The sequence below is a fragment of the Vipera berus genome (genome assembly GCF_964194415.1).
Source record: "Vipera berus genome assembly, chromosome: 5".
Classification (NCBI taxonomy): Eukaryota; Metazoa; Chordata; class Lepidosauria; order Squamata; family Viperidae; genus Vipera; species Vipera berus.
The window spans coordinates 74,402,613-74,420,266 of NC_138207.1; the positions used below are offsets into that span (position 1 = coordinate 74,402,613).

The 17,654-nt window shown below is 38.6% G+C and overlaps 1 protein-coding gene across 2 annotated transcripts in view; it reads right to left on the reverse strand.

Annotated features, from left to right (window-relative positions):
* The window catches only part of PCGF5 (polycomb group ring finger 5), a 42,745-nt gene that overhangs the window by 14,185 nt on the left and 10,906 nt on the right, over positions 1-17,654 (reverse strand). For both annotated transcript variants that reach the window (XM_081329879.1, XM_081329880.1), the window contains exons 2-7: positions 8,065-8,371; positions 6,866-6,962; positions 3,865-3,920; positions 3,708-3,767; positions 3,113-3,261; positions 161-259 (exon numbers count right to left, since the gene is read on the reverse strand). In XM_081329879.1, coding sequence (XP_081186005.1) covers positions 161-259; positions 3,113-3,261; positions 3,708-3,767; positions 3,865-3,920; positions 6,866-6,962; positions 8,065-8,176 — 573 coding nt within the window. In that variant the 5' untranslated portion in view covers positions 8,177-8,371. The remainder of the gene's footprint in view (positions 1-160; positions 260-3,112; positions 3,262-3,707; positions 3,768-3,864; positions 3,921-6,865; positions 6,963-8,064; positions 8,372-17,654) is intronic.

Here is a 17,654-nt window from a genome sequence, read left to right on the forward strand (position 1 = left end):
CTAATGAACACTTCACTAAGGAAAAAGATTATTAATGCACTATATGACATTCCATATTGGCAATGCAAGGAAAAATGGTTTAGGTAGCTAAAGTTGTGATAGTTTAAATTCACTTAGTCAAAGGACAGCATCTACTACTTTGGGTGATAGAACATCATACCTCATAAGAACTTGGAAGCTTTAATTTTAAACTCAGAAATTTCTTGATAGTTCCTACAGTTACTCGTGTAGAACACCGTATGAATTTCTTCATCAACCCCTAAAAAAAGAGAGACAAAAACTGAAAACTTAGATATTAAAATCTGAATTGCTTACACTCCAAATGCTACCTACGTAATCAGATAACCTACCAATTTTATTTACTTATACGTACCTTGTCTCAATTATTTTGTACAAACATCTCAAGACTGAAATATCCAACACCTTCCTCCACTTATTTTCCTCACAACAAACCTGTGAGGTGGGTTGGGCTGAAAGAGGATGACTGGACTACTACCCAGCCAGTTTTCATGACTAAAGCGGGACTAGAACTCAGGGTCTCCCATCTTCTAGCCTGGTGCCTTAATCATTAGACTAAACTGGCTTGAATTCTAGCCAATGCTACAATATATGACATGCAAGAATGATTTTATACAGATTAAATTCACTAAATGAAATGACTTCTTTGATACATTATTTAATTTCTAAAGAAAACTATTTGATATTTGTGATATGACAAAATATTGTTGTTGTTGTTAGTTGCGAAGTTGTGTCCGACCCATCGCAACTCCATGGACAACGTTCCTCCAGGCCTTCCTGTCCTCTACCATCTTCTGGAGTCCATTTAGGTTCACGCCTACTGCTTCAGTGACTCCATCCAGCCATCTCATTCTCTGTCGTCCCCTTCTTCTCTTGCCCTCAATCTTTCCCAGCATTAGGCTCTTCTCCAGTGAGTCCTTCCTTCTCATTAGGTGGCCAAAGTATTTGAGTTTCAACTTCAGGATCTGGCCTTCTAAAGAGCAGTCAGGGTTGATCTCCTCTAGGACTGACCGGTTTGATCGCCTTGCAGTACAAGGGACTTGCAGGAGTCTTCTCCAGCACCATAGTTCAAAGGCCTCAATTCTTTGGCGCTCAGCCTTTCTTATGGTCCAACCTTCACTGCCATACATTGCAACTGGGAAGACCATAGCCTTGACTATACACACTTTTGTTGACAGGGTGATGTCTCTGCTTTTTACTGTGCTGTCTAGATTTGCCATGGCTTTCCTCCCCAGGAGCAAGCATCTTTTAATTTCTTGGCTGCAGTCCCCATCTGCAGTGATCTTGGAGCCCAGGAAAATAAAATCTGTCACTACCTCCATTTCTTCCCCATCTATTTGCCAGGAATTGAGAGGGCCGGATGCCATGATTTTGGTTTTCTTAATGTTTAGTTTCAACTCAACTTTTGCACTCTCCTTCTTCACTCGCAACAAGAGGCTCTTTAGTTCCTCTTCACTTTCTGCCATTAGAGTGGTATCATCTGCATATCTTAGGTTGTTGATATTTCTCCCGGCAATCTTAATTCCAACTTTTGATTCATCTAGCCCTGCCTTTCTCATGATGTGTTCTGCATATAAGTTAAACAGGCAGGGCGACAGTATACAGCCTTGCTGGACTCCTTTCCCAATTTTGAACCAATCAGTGGTTCCGTGTCCAGTTCTCACTGTTGCTTCTTGGCCCGCATATAGATTTCTCAAGAGACAAATAAGATGGTCTGGTATGCCCATCTCTTTAAGGACTTGCCACAGTTTGTTGTGATCCACACAATCAAATGCTTTAGAATAGTCAATAAAGCAGAAGTAGATGTTTTTCTGGAACTCCCTAGCTTTCTCCATGATCCAGCGTATGTTGGCAATTTGATCTCTAGTTCCTCTGCCTCTTTGAAATCCTGCCTGTACTTCTGGTAGTTCTCGATCCACATACTGCTGAAGTCTAGCTTGTAGGATTTTAAGCATAACTTTACTAGCACGTGAAACGAGTGCAATGGTGCGATAGTTTGAACATTCTATGGCAGTGCCTTTCTTTGGAATTGGAATGTAAACTGATCTTTTCCAATCCTGTGGCCACTGCTGAGTTTTCCAAATTTGCTGGCAAATTGAGTGTAGCACTTTTACTGCATTGTCTTTTAAGATTTTGAATAGCTCAACTGGAATACTGTCACCTCCACTAGCTTTGTTGTTGCTCAGCTTTTCTAAGGCCCATTTCACTTCACATTCTAGGATGTCTGGCTCGAGGTCAGTGACCATCTCATCGTGGTTATCAGGGACGTTAAGCTCATTGTTGTATAGTTCTTCTGTGTAATTTTGCCACCTGTTCTTAATCTCTTCTGCCTCTGTTAGGTCCCTGCCATTTTGGTTCTTTATCATGCCCATTTTTGCATGAAACGTTCCCTTCATCTCTCCAATTTTCTTGAAGAGATCTCTGGTCCTCCCTATTCTATTGTTTTCTTCTATTTCTTTGCACTGTTCATTTAAGAAGGCGTTCTTATCTCTTCTAGCTATTCTCTGGAATTCTGCATTCAGTTGGGTGCAACTTTCTTTTTCTCCCTTGCCTTTCACTTCCCTCCTTTCCTCAGCTATTTGCAAAGCTTCCTCAGACAGCCATTTTGCTTTCTTGCATTTCTTTTTCTTTGGGATGGTTTTAGTTGCTACTTCTTGTACAATGTTGCGAACCATGAAAGGGATGACAAAATATACATCCCATTAATCTCTTAAGTAACAAAGAAAAACCAGTTGGGGGCAAGATGTTGATACTTCCTCTGTTAACAAAAGATATTTTTCTTTTAATCCATATGTGCAGAATTTGAGGTCCCACAAATATTATTGTACTATAACTTTCAAAAGCACCATCTACAGGGACAGAGAATCAGAGTTTCTTAACTTTTATTTTATATTTAGAACTTTAAAATTAGCTCACTTAGACAGTGGAATGAAGACCCAGATAGGGGAACTGCAGAAAATTTTTTTAAGAAATTAGTTCAGATTTCCTTTAATTATAGAAAATCAGCATTTAAGTAACAAACCTTGTTTATATCATACCTATTTACTCTGCATCATTCAACTAATTAATACTGTATAAAGAGTTCAAAACTCACTTTTACTACATTATCACCAGACTGCCCATTGTTACGTAAACAATCCAGGCAAATAGCAATCTGTGGGTCGCTCCTGTGATAGTCTTTATCGTCTTGGTTTTCAACTCCATTTTCACCATCTTTAGGATTTTCAGAATTTGCATTTTCTTCTGAAACCAAACAAAGTACATAGATAGCTATGTAGAAAGTAACAAGCTAAGATTGCAATCTAGGCCAAGTTTTCTTGAAACCAATGTCATGTATCTTACTGAAGCAGTGCCAAGAGAGTTCCATTCTGTTTGCTCTTGCTGTGCAACTTCTACAAGAAACTTCTCTGAGAGGGAACTGGGAGGTGTTACTTCTGCTTTTCAAACTTAGGTGAGGCAGAAAATGTTCTGAAGAAGTACTTGAAATCAGTAATGCAGTTTATGACATCTAATTATTTAAAGTTTAAGTCATATAAAGTAAAGGCACTGATGGTGGATGGCTTGTTCCTTCAGTTAAGATGTACATGTCTCCATTTATTAACAAATGCAAGTGAAAAATAAGACTGCAGTTTCTGAAATTTTAATAAGTTGGAAGTTAAAATGTTACATTGTGAAATAAATGTAAATACCTTCTCCATTTTCTATAGGTTTGTTTTTCTTCCAGAATTCAGCTTCACGGTGCAATTCTTCTAGTTTTTAGTAACAAAAAACAAATTTGTAACTCAAATTAATAATGCAACAGGATTACAAAAATGAATAATCTTGTTAAGAGGAGCAAAAACATACTCTCTCGAAGTCCTGGAACCAGCTTAAATATAATTTCTTCTAGAGTATTATCCAGCCTTGAAAAGAAAAAAAAAATCAACGACTCAAAATGCTTAATATGTATATATGCATATATTAATAGACATTACAGGCATACATTAGAGAAATTCAAAGGGAAATAACAGAGCTATTCTGAATATATTTTCAATTTCTTTTTGAGCAAATGTTCTGAAAGTGATAACAAACTCCATGACTGTTCTGTAGGGAAGAGATGTACTCCCAAAGATAGCAATATGTGTAATTTGACTTTTGATTCCATAAAACTAATGGGGCTCTATTGTTTGCTCTGTAATTCTGAATGGCAACAACTTTAAATGAATTCTGAGTTAATCCTTGCTCTTTTGAGGATTATGAAATTGATCTGGGAGATATTCTTTTGGCTAAAAAGTAGATTTGGAAAGAACTCAAATGTTCTTCTGAAGAGAAGTAGTCTACCAACTCATATACACATGCATAATGACCCCATCCAGAAACATATCTGTCTTACTATCTTACTAGGTTAGAACCAATAGACTTGCTTCAAGATATTGTCAGAATCTGAAGCCCATTAAATTGTTTGAATTGCCCATTTATTATAGTGACACTAAAGTGTATCCATAATTGGGTAATGATATTAGCTATTTATAAATATGCTTAGAAGTGGGATGAGCAGACATCTTGGTGTATGTATATTGTAATTTTTGATCACAACTATTCAAATTAATGCAAAGAGTATATTCTTAAAATTACTGAAGAACAAATGGGGGTCATAATGTAAAAATAGGATACAACATACATGTCAGCTGTGTTCAGAACAAGCTTATAAATGAATTCATAAACAAGTTCTTAATGAATTAATCCCTGATTCAAGCCATCAGTTTATACTCTAACACTTCTTTCTTTGTTGCTGCTACCGCCATCACCTTGGACTAGAAAAATAATAAGATAACAGAGATTTAAAATAACAAGATACTTTAGAGATTTTGAGAAGACATTCATATAGCTGACTCCATGGCTATTTTGCATAGATAGCCATGCATAAGTTATTATTTTTTCCCAGGCAGAATGAAAATAGTAACAGTAGGACATGAATATACAAACAAAGGAAAAGGTCAGTTGCAGTGATGCTTTGAGGTAGTATGTAATTGCAAAACCTATTTAATTTTATATGTACTTTTCCATTTTTAATACTTAGATTTTCTGAATAAAATTATACACATGCACACACAGACACAGACACACACACACACACAATTCCTTGTATCTTAGACTAGCATACTTCTTCAACAAGAAAACATTCATTCGTATTTTTGGAAATCCAAAAGATCTCAAAAGATACAACTCTTAGTCTAATTAAAAATTAGCTACAATTATACATACATACATACACACATACACACACACACACACACACACACACACTACTGGAGCTCCCTTGTCTAACCTTCAATCGAGTGAAATTGGAAGGTATAGGACAACAATTATTGAACCAAGATAATTCAAATGGATTAACTTACAGAGTGCTGTAACCCATGACTCTTGTGGGAATGAAATTTGGGAAAGTTGTGACCACTTCAGCTCCACCGCTCCTTCTGACTACACTTCCCAGAAATCTGTAGGTTATGTGATGTAAGGGAAGATGGGAGGGCTATATGCCAGTCTTTTCCTGCCTCCTTCTGGCCCCTGCACTTATTCAGCTAGCAGCAATGGGGCACAAAGTGTACAGTAAAAGTTTAATGCATTATTGTTTTGCCAACTGGTTTTATACTTAATGTTTCCTTGCATTGTATTTGCTATTTTGGGAGATTAAAAGTCATTGTTTTTCTAAAAACAAACATCACTTCTTTTTTCTTTAACCCCTTCAACCAAGGTAAAACACAGAGCAGCGGCTATTACCATGTTACTGTAGTTTCCCATCATTCCTCATCATTATCTACTCTCTTCCTAGAAACTTCATTCTCTTCCATAATGAGCATATTGTTCAGAACCTTCATATTTGTTGTCCATGATGCTTCCTACCACTCAATTTTATTTGCCTAAAAAAAGAACATAAGTCTGTTCCAGGTGCTGTAGTTCCCTGTCAGTGTACCATATTTCTGGGGAACCCTGCAGTGTGATCCATGTTAGTTAGTTGTTCAGTAGACCAGAGGTCCCCAACCCCCCCCCCCCGCCGGTCCACACAAACAACTGGTCCTCACAAACAAGCAAAGCCCCATCCGTGAGATGCAGGCAGCACACAAAACCACGCACTCTCCAGTCCGTGGAAAAACCTTTCTCCATGGAACTGGTCCCTGGTGCACAAAAGATTGGGGACCTCTGCAGTAGACTGTTAGTGAAGATGTTTGCTTTCCTGCTGCTCATGACATTTGGATGGTTGATGGGAAGAAAGGGAAAGCCATTTATTATATGTGCTGATACCCAGTAATGTTTAAGTTCATAAAAAAAATAAGCCATCCAAAAACTAGAGAGGTGGGATTTGTACCAGGGGAAGAGTTTTTTCTAAAATAAATCATGTCAAAGTAGCTTCGGAGTTGAGCAAGAAGAGAAGGTAAAAAAGTTGAGTGCATATCATATCATGGAACAGTATCTTACTATAGTTGCAAAGCAGATGTGCAAAAGTATTTAGATGGTGTAAAGAAAGGAATTTCTCCAGTATAATTGAAAATTGGTTGGCAATATTTAAACCTGGGAAATTAATGATTTGTGATCTGTAAAACTGAAACTGAGTTTGATTGAAACAAGACAGATCCTTTTGTTATATTTGAAACTAATTTAAAATGTGTGGCAAATTTTAATAATAATTGATTTTAACAAGATTCCATGACTAACATTTAGTTAAGGTGACAAAGAACTATTTTATTATTCTCAATTATCTAAAATGTTGGAAATTTGGAATTCCAGCACTATATACATTTGTTTCTTATTTCATAACATTGTTGCTAAACTGTTTTCCTTTAAAATAATTTATTAAATAACCTCTTACCGTAACATTTCTAATGGATTGGTCTCATGTACTTGATTGCCACATCTGGGACAATCATTGCTGTCTTCAAAGTGTTGCACAATACAACTCTTGCAGACTGCAAAATCAGATAAGATGTGTTTTAGGAAAATATGTAAATACTAACCGCAAATTACTGATTTTTTAAGGAAAACTAATAGCCCAAGATCTACTAGAAATATATCCTGATTTTCCACATGTTATTTGAAAACCCAAATGCTTGAGCTTGAAGATTCAAGACCATTCTTGCAATGAAGTTTTAAGATATCGAAGATTGTCAAATCAAGTTATGAAAGCTACAAAGAATTATGCCTGATTTAGCACTGTACAGTTTATGTGATTATTACGTCTATTTTTTATAGAGTTAAATATTGTACCTCATGCTTTCAGCCAATAACCTTGGAGGAGGAGATACCCTGAACACCTGTATGTGTTACAGTGGCTGTTGTTAACATACGGTGAGGGAGAGATATTTTTCTAAACACTTACAAATGTACCCTTTTCATTTATAGTATGTCTCCCACACTTCACTTTCTGCTGAAAGTACTGATTCCTAGAACATCTGGATCTACTATCACGTGATGTGTCACAACATAACTCGACTTTTTTTCCATTGCCGGCAATGGGGTGTGCGCCATGATGCATCTGGCTCACAGACCGGCAGTTTGACACCCTGGTCTAGGCAGATGTTTCTTGCTGTCATATGTTTGGTCTACTGGTTAAAGTACCAGGCTAAAAACCGAGTATGACAGCCAGCTGGGTGACTTTGGGCCAACCAGTCCTTCTCAGCCCAATCCACCTCACAGCACTGTTGTGTGGGGAAAACAAAAAGAGGAAGGAGCATTATGTATGCTCACTTTGAGTTACTTATATAGTAATAAAGATAGGGATAAAACTATAATAAACAACAAAATAAATAAATGTAGGATAAAAATATAAATAAAACTTTGATCCTAGTATTAAAACTTCCTTCGCGGTTTCCAACTTCTTACTATTAATTAATAATTCGAACACATCTTGTAAGTGACAATGTATACTGAAATACATTCTAGTAAATATTAATCATTGATGGCTTCTAAATCACCAGCCTTAATCTCACAAGTGCCAAAGCATTGATTGATTGATTAATGAACACTAATTGCAGCAGGGGAAAAAAGGATGCCTCACAAATCCCTACTTACAAGTATGGAGGCACTCGGTGACGGTAGTTGGCTTGATCAAATACCCTTTACAGATGCAGCAGGTGATATGCGGGTTGAAATCTTTCACAAAGTGCTTTCTCTGTGTAGCCATTTGTGGTACTAGCAGGCAGAATAAAGTGATCAGACTTGAGACCGTGGATTTGGAAGGCAAAAGATTTGGGATCACAGGAGCTGAGGTGCTGCTGGCTGCAGCTGGGCTTCTCCCAGCATTGGAGCAGGATCTGGATTCTCAAGAGGTGACAATGCTGAACCCCATTTTCTTTTTAGAGTTAGACATCTTTCAGCCCTGAAACAAACAAACCAAGGAAACAAATAAATTCCAGGAAATGGGAGACACATACCAGGGAGGAATTAGTTATGCTTCCCCCCTCCCTTTTCCTGCTCATTAAAACAGGAAGACCACTGCCTGCAAGAGTTTGTAGGGAAAGGTGGAGGAGGAACAGAAAAAAGAATGTAGAGGCAAGCCCACATTGCAGTCTTGCTTACCTCTTTCCTACCCCACACTGCTGAAAACCACAGCAGCAAAAAGGGAGGAGTTTGCAAGGGAACCTGGACGGGGAAGTTGTACGTTCCCTTCTTGAGCCATCCATAGGTGGCCCTTCATCTGGGGGAGCTTGCATCTTCCACAATCACTTATGGCCCAAGACTCTGAACCAGGAATGTGACTACTGCTCCCTGGCTGCTACCTGGCGGTTATCACCAGCCTCAGCAGGGGGAAAAAAGGACATGCACCCTCCCACCCTCTTCTTTGGTAGAGAGGCAGCCCACCTAAACCAAGCCTCAGCAGACAAGGCCTGTTCCCATCCACTGATGCGAGTTGCTCTAATGTATGGGAAGACCACCTAATTGGGAACGATGGGTCAATTAAACGCAACGTTCTTGAAAAGTTGATCTGGCAAGGAGTTGGTAGAGGTCAACAAAAATGCACATCAAAACGTAAGTAGGATTTTAGATACATAGAAAGTGCCACCAGGAATACTGAAACTTCTCGTAAGATTAATTTTATTTTCATCATGCTCTCATTAAGATTGGGTGACAATGATAAATATAGCAGGATCTGAAGAATGGGAGCTGAATTACTAGCAGCTCACAACAGACAAATCAAAGATGAAATTATGCCATTTCTGATCAAAATATCTGGTTTTAACACAACTGTAACATGAAAAACATTTTGTTCAGTAGTCGCAAAGGTGCTTTTTCAAGAGGCAACTGGACTTTCTTGTTAGTCTTTGAAGTCCAGTTGCGTCTTGAAAAAGCACCTTTGGGACAACCATGACCTGGATGACTGAGAATCTCCGTAGAATATTTTGTTCGGTAGGAATCATAGGTGCAGTCATTCAACAAAATTATCTATTGTTTATATTTCCATAGTTTTATTTCTAATGTTATTTTTTCTGGCAATAAAAATTAAAACATCTGTTGGAGTATTTTGCACAAGCTGTTGCTGTGTAGCATAAAAACCAGACTTTTGGAGGAGTACTTTCTTAGGTTTTTCAATTCTGGGCTGGAAATTGTCATTTTGTAGTAATGCTTTTGACACAAATATCTGAAAGAAATGCTTCATAACATTCAGAAACCAGAGGAAGCAGTTTCGGAAGTAGCTGTGTGAGCCTGGCAAAAGACACGGCTGCTTTAATGATTCCAAGAAAGGTGCTTTGTTTATGCTCGGGTGGATTGCAAAGGACCTTTTTTTAAATACTCTGTACTGTCCTAATAAGGATTTCTAAACATTTCCTTTCAGTTAAAAAACAAAATATATTCAGATAGTTAGTTCCATAATCTAGTGTAAACATAACTATATATAACTGAAAAGTTATTTTTCTTCATATATTTATTACTTTTGAATACTGACTTTCTTTCTTTATAGAATTCAGGTCAACAAATAAGTGTATAGGGTAAACTTTTTATTAGTGTATAATCCACCTAATGACTAGAGACATACAGATTAACTTTGGAAATTTTTTTTCTTCCTGTGATTAAATAGGGCTGTGGGTTAGGACGCTGAGCTTGTCGATCAGAAGGTCGGCAGTTTGGCGGGTTGAATCCTGAGTGCCGCGTAACAGAGTGAGCGCCTGTTACTCGTCCCAACTTCTGCCAACCTAGCAGTTCGAAAGCACGTAAAAATGCAAGTAGAAAAACAGGGACCACTACGTGGGAATGTAACAGCGTTCCGTGTGCCTTTGGCGTCTAGTCATGTCGGTCACATGACCACAGAGACATCCTCGGACAAGCGCTGGCTCTTCGGCTTTGAAACGGAGATGAGCACCGGCCCCTAGAGTTGGAAACGACTAGCACGATGTGCGGGGGAACCTTTACCTTTACCTTATCTTTTTTCCCCCCAGACTTATACAGAGGTCTGAAATAAGCCCACTGTAAGGTTAGCAGTGCAGGTGTCTAAACAGTTGAACAGAACAAAGCCACTTCCTATATCATAGCCTAGTTACTACATCCCTTATAATTCCTATTTTCTGTGCTGAGATGATGTGACTTGAAATACCAAAAATCTACAACAGTATTTCTCAAGCTCAATAACTTTAAGATAGCCTGGACCTTAACACCCAGAACTCCCAGAATTCCCCAGCCAGCCTTCTAGAAGTTGAAGGGTACACATCTTAAAGTCACAGATCTTGAGAAACACTGATCTAGACTAGAGGATATTTGATTTGATTACTACATTTCATAACCATATGATCATACAACTGCCTGAAAGAAAATGAGATGCTAAAGGGCAGCTCACAAAGTGTAAGAAGCAACATTTCACATTTCAAACGTATTTCTAATGATCAACGTGTAGGATTTTCCATACGTGATATCAGTTTCAAGGTAATTTTGAAAGTTGGGTGACTTCCTTATGTTTGAGCATCAACTTTTAAGCTTTACAGTATTTTCAACTAAATTGCTGAGTCATTTCCCTGTGTGTTTGAGATAAATGAAATACTGTTGTGGTCTTTTCTTTTTTCACAGAATATATTACAACTAAACAGATAAAAAGCAAATTTTACACAAGCAGCTACTTTACTACATTTACAATGGTGGCAGCAACTGGGTTTTATGGTCTGAAAATACAAGTGAAATCTGTTTTTGTAGAGAAACAAAAATGGAAAGTAAAAATAAAGCAGAATATTACTTTGGCTAGTAAAACATTAAAAGGATCTACTTGATCCTCAACATTTTTTTTGAGGATCAAGTAGAGGCTAAAGAACCAAGTTTAGAACTATCAAGTTGGGATGCAGAAAGGAGCTAGTTTTCTGCCTCTCCTTGCTGTCATCTAGTGGTTATCCAGATTTTTGCCCCCTGAATCTACTAATCACACTTTAAGATGCCCACTGTTCTAAATTTTGGCTTATGATTATACTTTTCATTTGGTGTAAAACTAAACAAGTTCAATGCCAGCCCCCAACTTTGATAAATCTTCCACTAGTAAGAATGTCTTTCTCTGTGACCAGGAGGTCTATATAATGTTTTAATGGCTAAATATATTCAGCCCATTGGATTCAAGGGAAAAGAGAAAAGAGAGAGAAACACAACTATTTCTATAATATTATTACTACTACCACCACTACTACTACTGCACATTACTGTTCTACCAGCCTAAAGCTGGCAACGGTTTTGTTGTTGTTAGTTGCGAAGTCGTGTCCGACCCATCACGACCCTATGGACAATGTTCCTCCAGGCTTTCCTGTCCTCTACCATCTTCTGGAGTCCATTTAAGCTCACGCCTACTGCTTCAGTGACTCCATCCAGCCACCTCATTCTCTGTCGTCCCCTTCTTCTATTGCCCTCAATCTTTCCCAGCATTAGGCTCTTCTCCAGTGAGTCCTTCCTCCTCATTAGGTGGCCAAAGTATTTGAGTTTTAGCTTCAGGATCTGGCCTTCTAAAGAGCAGTCAGGGTTGATCTCCTCTAGGACTGACCGGTTTGATCGCCTTGCAGTCCAAGGGACTCGCAGGAGTCTTCTCCAGCACCAGAGTTCAAAGGCCTCAATTCTTTTGCGCTCAGCCTTTCTTATGGTCCAACTTTCACTGCCATACATTGCAACTGGGAAGACCATAGCCTTGACTATACGCACTTTTGTTGACAGGGTGATGTCTCTGCTTTTTAGTGTGCTGTCTAGATTTGCCATGGCTTTCCTCCCGAGGAGCAAGCGTCTTTTAATTTCTTGACTACAGTCCCCATCTGCAGTGATCTTGGAGCCCAGGAAAATAAAATCTGTCACTACCTCCATTTCTTCCCCATCTATTTGCCAGGAATTGAGAGGGCCGGATGCCATGATCTTGGTTTTCTTAATGTTTAGTTTCAACCCAACTTTTGCACTCTGCTTCTTCACCCGCAACAAGAGGCTCTTTAGTTCTTCTTCACTTTCTGCCATTAGAGTGGTATCATCTGCATATCTTAGGTTGTTGATATTTCTTTCGGCCTTGGTGGAGCAGTGGGCTAATGCCTCCTTAAGTAACACCAGCTGCCTGCAATTAGTGCAGGTTCGCATCCCACCAGGCTCAAGGTTGACTCAGCCTTCCATCCTTCCAAAGTAGGTAAAATGAGGACCCAGATTGTTGGGGGCAATTAAGCTGACTTTGTAATAATGCCGCTTAGGGGGTGTGTGAAAGCCCTAATAAGCAGGCATATACATAGAATGAAGGCTACTGCTAAGCTTGTAAGCCGCCCTGAGTCTTCGGAGAAGGGCGGGATATAAATGGAATTAAAAAAAATCTTAATTCCAATTTTTCATTCATCTAGCCCTGCCTTTCTCATGATGTACTCTGCATATAAGTTAAATAGGCAGGGCGACAGTATACAGCCTTGCCGGACTCCTTTCCCAATTTTGATCCAATCAGTGGTTCCGTGTCCAGTTCTCACTGTTGTTTCTTGGCCTGCATATAGGTTTCTCAAGAGACAAATAAGATGGTCTGGTACTCCCATCTCTTTAAGGACTTGCCACAGTTTGTTATGATCCACACAATCAAAGGCTTTAGCATAGTCAATGAAGCAGAAGTAGATGTTTTTCTGGAACTCTCTAGCTTTCTCCATGATCCAGCGTATGTTGGCAATTTGATCTCTAGTTCCTCTGCCTCTTTGAAAACCTGCCTGTACTTCTGGTAGTTCTCGATCCACATACTGCTGGAGTCTAGCTTGTAGGATTTTAAGCATAACTTTACTAGCATGAGAAATGAGTGCAATGGTGCGATAGTTTGAACATTCTTTGGCACTGCCTTTCTTTGGAATTGGAATGTAAACTGATCTTTTCCAATCCTGTGGCCACTGTTGAGTTTTTCAAGTTTGCTGGCAAATTGAGTGTAGCACTTTTACTGCATTGTCTTTTAAGATTTTGAATAGCTCAGCTGCAAAATGTAAAATAAATACATTTCCACTAAAGCAACATTGTTTCCAAATATAATAGGGTATTTCAGATAGCTGCAAATAGCAGTTCATGGATTTAGAAACAGTATCCTACACTTTTAAAAGTGCTTAATAATTTTTTTTATTATGGTCACAGACCAGCATTACAAATAACAGCAACAATAATAATAAAAGTTACAATTAGTGGTGGATTATTTGTGAGCAATCAAAATCTGCCTAATTTTGTAAACAGTATAACAAAATTTAGCTACATTCAAAGACACTAGTTATAATGCTCTGATAATAGCAATTGTATGTATAAAAAAATATCAGTGTTTCCTGGGTGTTTTATCAGAGTCGTTATAGAAGTCACAGCACAGTAGGACGTGAGCTGTAGTTTCAATAGCTCCTTGTCCATAGGAGCGTAGGCTCAACTCATATAGAATTTTTTTATACTAGCCCTCTAAAATTGGTGTGAGAAGTGCACTGCAGCGTGCTAAAATTAGTGCCCTTCAGAGTCTGGGGACAGTTATATCATGTAGGTATCTCACTGCTTTGAAAAAAGGAGTTTGACTGCTCAAAGAAAATGTTCTTAGGAAAAGCAGACTTATCTTGCTAGTCTTCCAAGTCTTTGGTAAAGTTGTTTAAATGTACTAAGTGCACACTCATATCCCATCATTATGAGCACATCTCTGGTGCTTTAAATACAGTAGTGGCCAAAATTGTGGAAACCTTTTCGGAAAAGTGTATTTTTGAGGTTTGATGGCTAATAACACCACTTTTTTTGTACCATAAAATTATATATCAATGGAAAGATAATTTAATCAAGATTGTAATGCAACATAGCCTGTTCAATTATCTGTACTGTATTCTATGAAAAGTTATAGCCAAATAACCAGAAAAAGGAAGCACAACTTGCTTAGGTTGATATCAGGTAGCTTTCCTTCTTCTGATTGTAGCCAATGAGCACGAGCGTTTAGAGAGCCAATCAGGTGTCATCTTGTTTAGGCAATGAGCCAATCAGATCACAGTAGGATTCAGTTATTGATGTCATGTATTGAAGCTGAGAGGAGGACGTTTGTCAGTGTGTTATGTGATCACTATCAAGTTGGTTGGTTTTTTGTTTCCATTTAGTGAGCTTGTAAAACGTAATATAATTAAAGTAATGGTGCAAAGAGTTGACTGGTCACCCAGAAAGCAATGTAAAATAGTATTATTAACTGAAAAGGCTACAGTTGTAAAGAAGTTAGAAGAAAATTGGTGGAAACTTAACCAAAGGTGGCATTTCTACTTTACACTTTTCCCAAAAGGTTTCCACAACTTTGGCCACTACTTTATTAGAATCTCTTGAATAAATGTTGAACTCATCCATATATAACCAACTATTATTCTGATTAGGTATAGTGTGTTTTTCTCCCCTTCCGTTCAAACCGAATTCCCAGAGACTTCCTGGAAAAGTCCCTCCGGTTTTCTTGGTAAGGTTTTTCATAAGTGATTTACCTTTGCCTCCTTTTTAGGGCTGAGAGAAAGTGATTGGCCCAAAGCCATCCATTGGGTTTTGTGCTTCAGGCAGGACTAGAACTCACTGTCTTCCAGTTTCCAGAATGATGCCTTAACCACCAAACTGGTTCTCTTGATCTGCTTAGAATAACCTAATACCAGTTGCATTACACAGGAAACCCACTGAACTTATACTAGATCAGGGGTGGCTGGCATGGCTGGCTCAGGAATTCTGGGAGTTGAAGTCCACAAGTCATAAAACAGCCAAGGTTCCCCACCCCGGTACTAGATCATCTTAACTTCATCATCCCAGTATGATTGATACATCCTGCAGAGTATTACTGCAAGCATGCTTTGAACAAATCCAGTTCAAACTGTTACTGTATAGTACACAGGTCTGCAACCTGCGGCTCCGGAGCCGCATGCGTCTCTTTCAGCCATCTCCTGCGGCTCCCAGTCCTCTGCCATGTGCAGTTCCCCCCCCCCAAAAAAAAGTGGGACTAAAAAGTTCAATCAATTCAAATATGCAGGGTAGGTGCATATCTCGCCTTGGCTCCACTCTTCAGTCAAACCCTGTTCCGCACATGCGCGCATGTACGCACATGCGCACACATTTTTTGCAGCTCCCAGTTTTTCCTTTTGTGAGGGAACCGGTTCCGAGTGGCTCTTTCACTGCTTCAGGTTGCTGACCCCTGGTATAGTAGTTGTAATTCCCCCCCCCCACATAGTTTTATTTTCTAACGCAGCTCACTTTTCAAAAACATACTTAATTCTGTAATCACACGTGTACAGATTCAAAATGGAATCTGAACTCCTTCTGTGAACTGTTCCTGGTATGAATTATTATTCCTGAATTACTAGGCATGGTTTTGGCATACAATTGACAACGTAGGTTGCATCTCATACCTAAAGCAAAAGGCAGCTTGGGAAAGTTCTGCTTGCTCAAACATGTGAAAATGTACCAGGTTTCATTTCACACAGTATAAAAAGGTTCAAGATGTGCTTCAAACAATGATGCCTCCCTTGTTTCAAAATAAAGAAAATGGGTGGAATCCACAGTACTGTACTTTTGTCCATTAATGACTAATAGTTCTCAGCCTTCCTGTCTCAGGTATTTGAAGCTGCTTGTAGTTAGCACAAATAGCACAGTGTATGCATCTTTAATCAAAGAAAACCTATTTAACCTATTTTTCCCCCAGAAAAAAACCATGAAAATCAATAAAAATTGCAAAGACAGAAACCCGTGCATTGTATTTTATTTACAGAGTAACTAGAATGCACACTTAAGGCAGAAACCAGACACTACTATTCATTGTATTTTTTGCTAAACATTTATAGTATTTTCTTCATACTTACTAATTATACACCTTCCACATACACACCCTGGCCAGTCTACAATATGTTATTTTTATTTCAATTTAGCCCTGATTGTGGAATTTGCCTTTTGCCGAGTGATTTCTTTTGACCTTCACTGGTGATACAATTTTATTATCTGATGTAAAAATTAACATGGAATTAGCAAATCTATGGGTATCACTTCAGATTAATTCTGATTCTGGGAACATTAAAGACAATAAAATGTTTTGCAGTAAATCTGACCTTCCTTTTCTCATCTCCTCTCTACAAGGAAGAAACAGTAACTTATTGTCCTAGTCCTGGAGATTCCTGTACATTTTTATTAATTGCACTGAAAATCTATGCCAATCCAAAAACTCATTAATTAAACTAAGTATGGCAATTAAAATAGATATAATGACAAAAGAATCAAAGCTATTTTCCTGACTGAAATAATGAAAAGTTTCATGTTATAGATATCTTTAGAACTTTTTACAATCTAGATGCAATTTTAATTAAGATGTTAGTTGCACTCTGGATCTCAAGATTGCAGACCACTTTCACAATAAAATATTGAATTTCTATCCATCCAGATCCTAGAACAAACACAAGCTGTATTTGTTTTTTTTATTAAATCTTGAATATTTTCTTGCCACAAATCCAGCAATAGTTAACAAGAAACCTCTCCCCACAAAATGTTTTCATTACCATCCCCTTAAGTATAAAAAAGAGATAGCTTCTCTTATTTTTAAAATGTTTTTCACTAATAAATGACATTGCTATGTATAGTTCTATTTTAAATACATTTTTAAATGGTACCATTTGAGACCTAAGGTAAAGGTAAAGGTTCCCCCACACATGCATGCTAGTCGTTGCCGACTCTAGGGGCCAGTGCTCATCTCTGTTTCAAAGCCAAAGAGCCAGCGCTTGTCCGAGGACGTCTCCGTGGTCACGTGGCCGGCATGACTAGACGCCAAAGGCGCACGGAACGCTGTTACCTTCCCACCGTAGTGGTCCCTATTTTTCTACTTGCATTTTTACGTGCTTTCGAACTGTTAGGTTGGCAGAAGCTGGGACGAGTAACAGGCGCTCACTGTTACGCGGCACTCGGGATTTGACCTGCCAAACTGCCGACCTTCCGATCGACAAGCTCAGCGTCCCAACCCACTGAGCCACCGCGTCCCTTTTTGAGACCTGGTATAGGGTTAATCTGCTGGAGTAAAACTCAAGGAACCTGGATGGAAGCAGTTGCTGGTCAGCAACCTGGAGTTACTAGAATCGTTAGCTCTGCCTAATCCTGACTGATTCCATTCTCTACTGTATCTTTTCCATTTCCATTTCATTCTTTGGTTTGTCTTATGATGGTATCTAGAAAATGTTCTTTAGTTTATTATATGT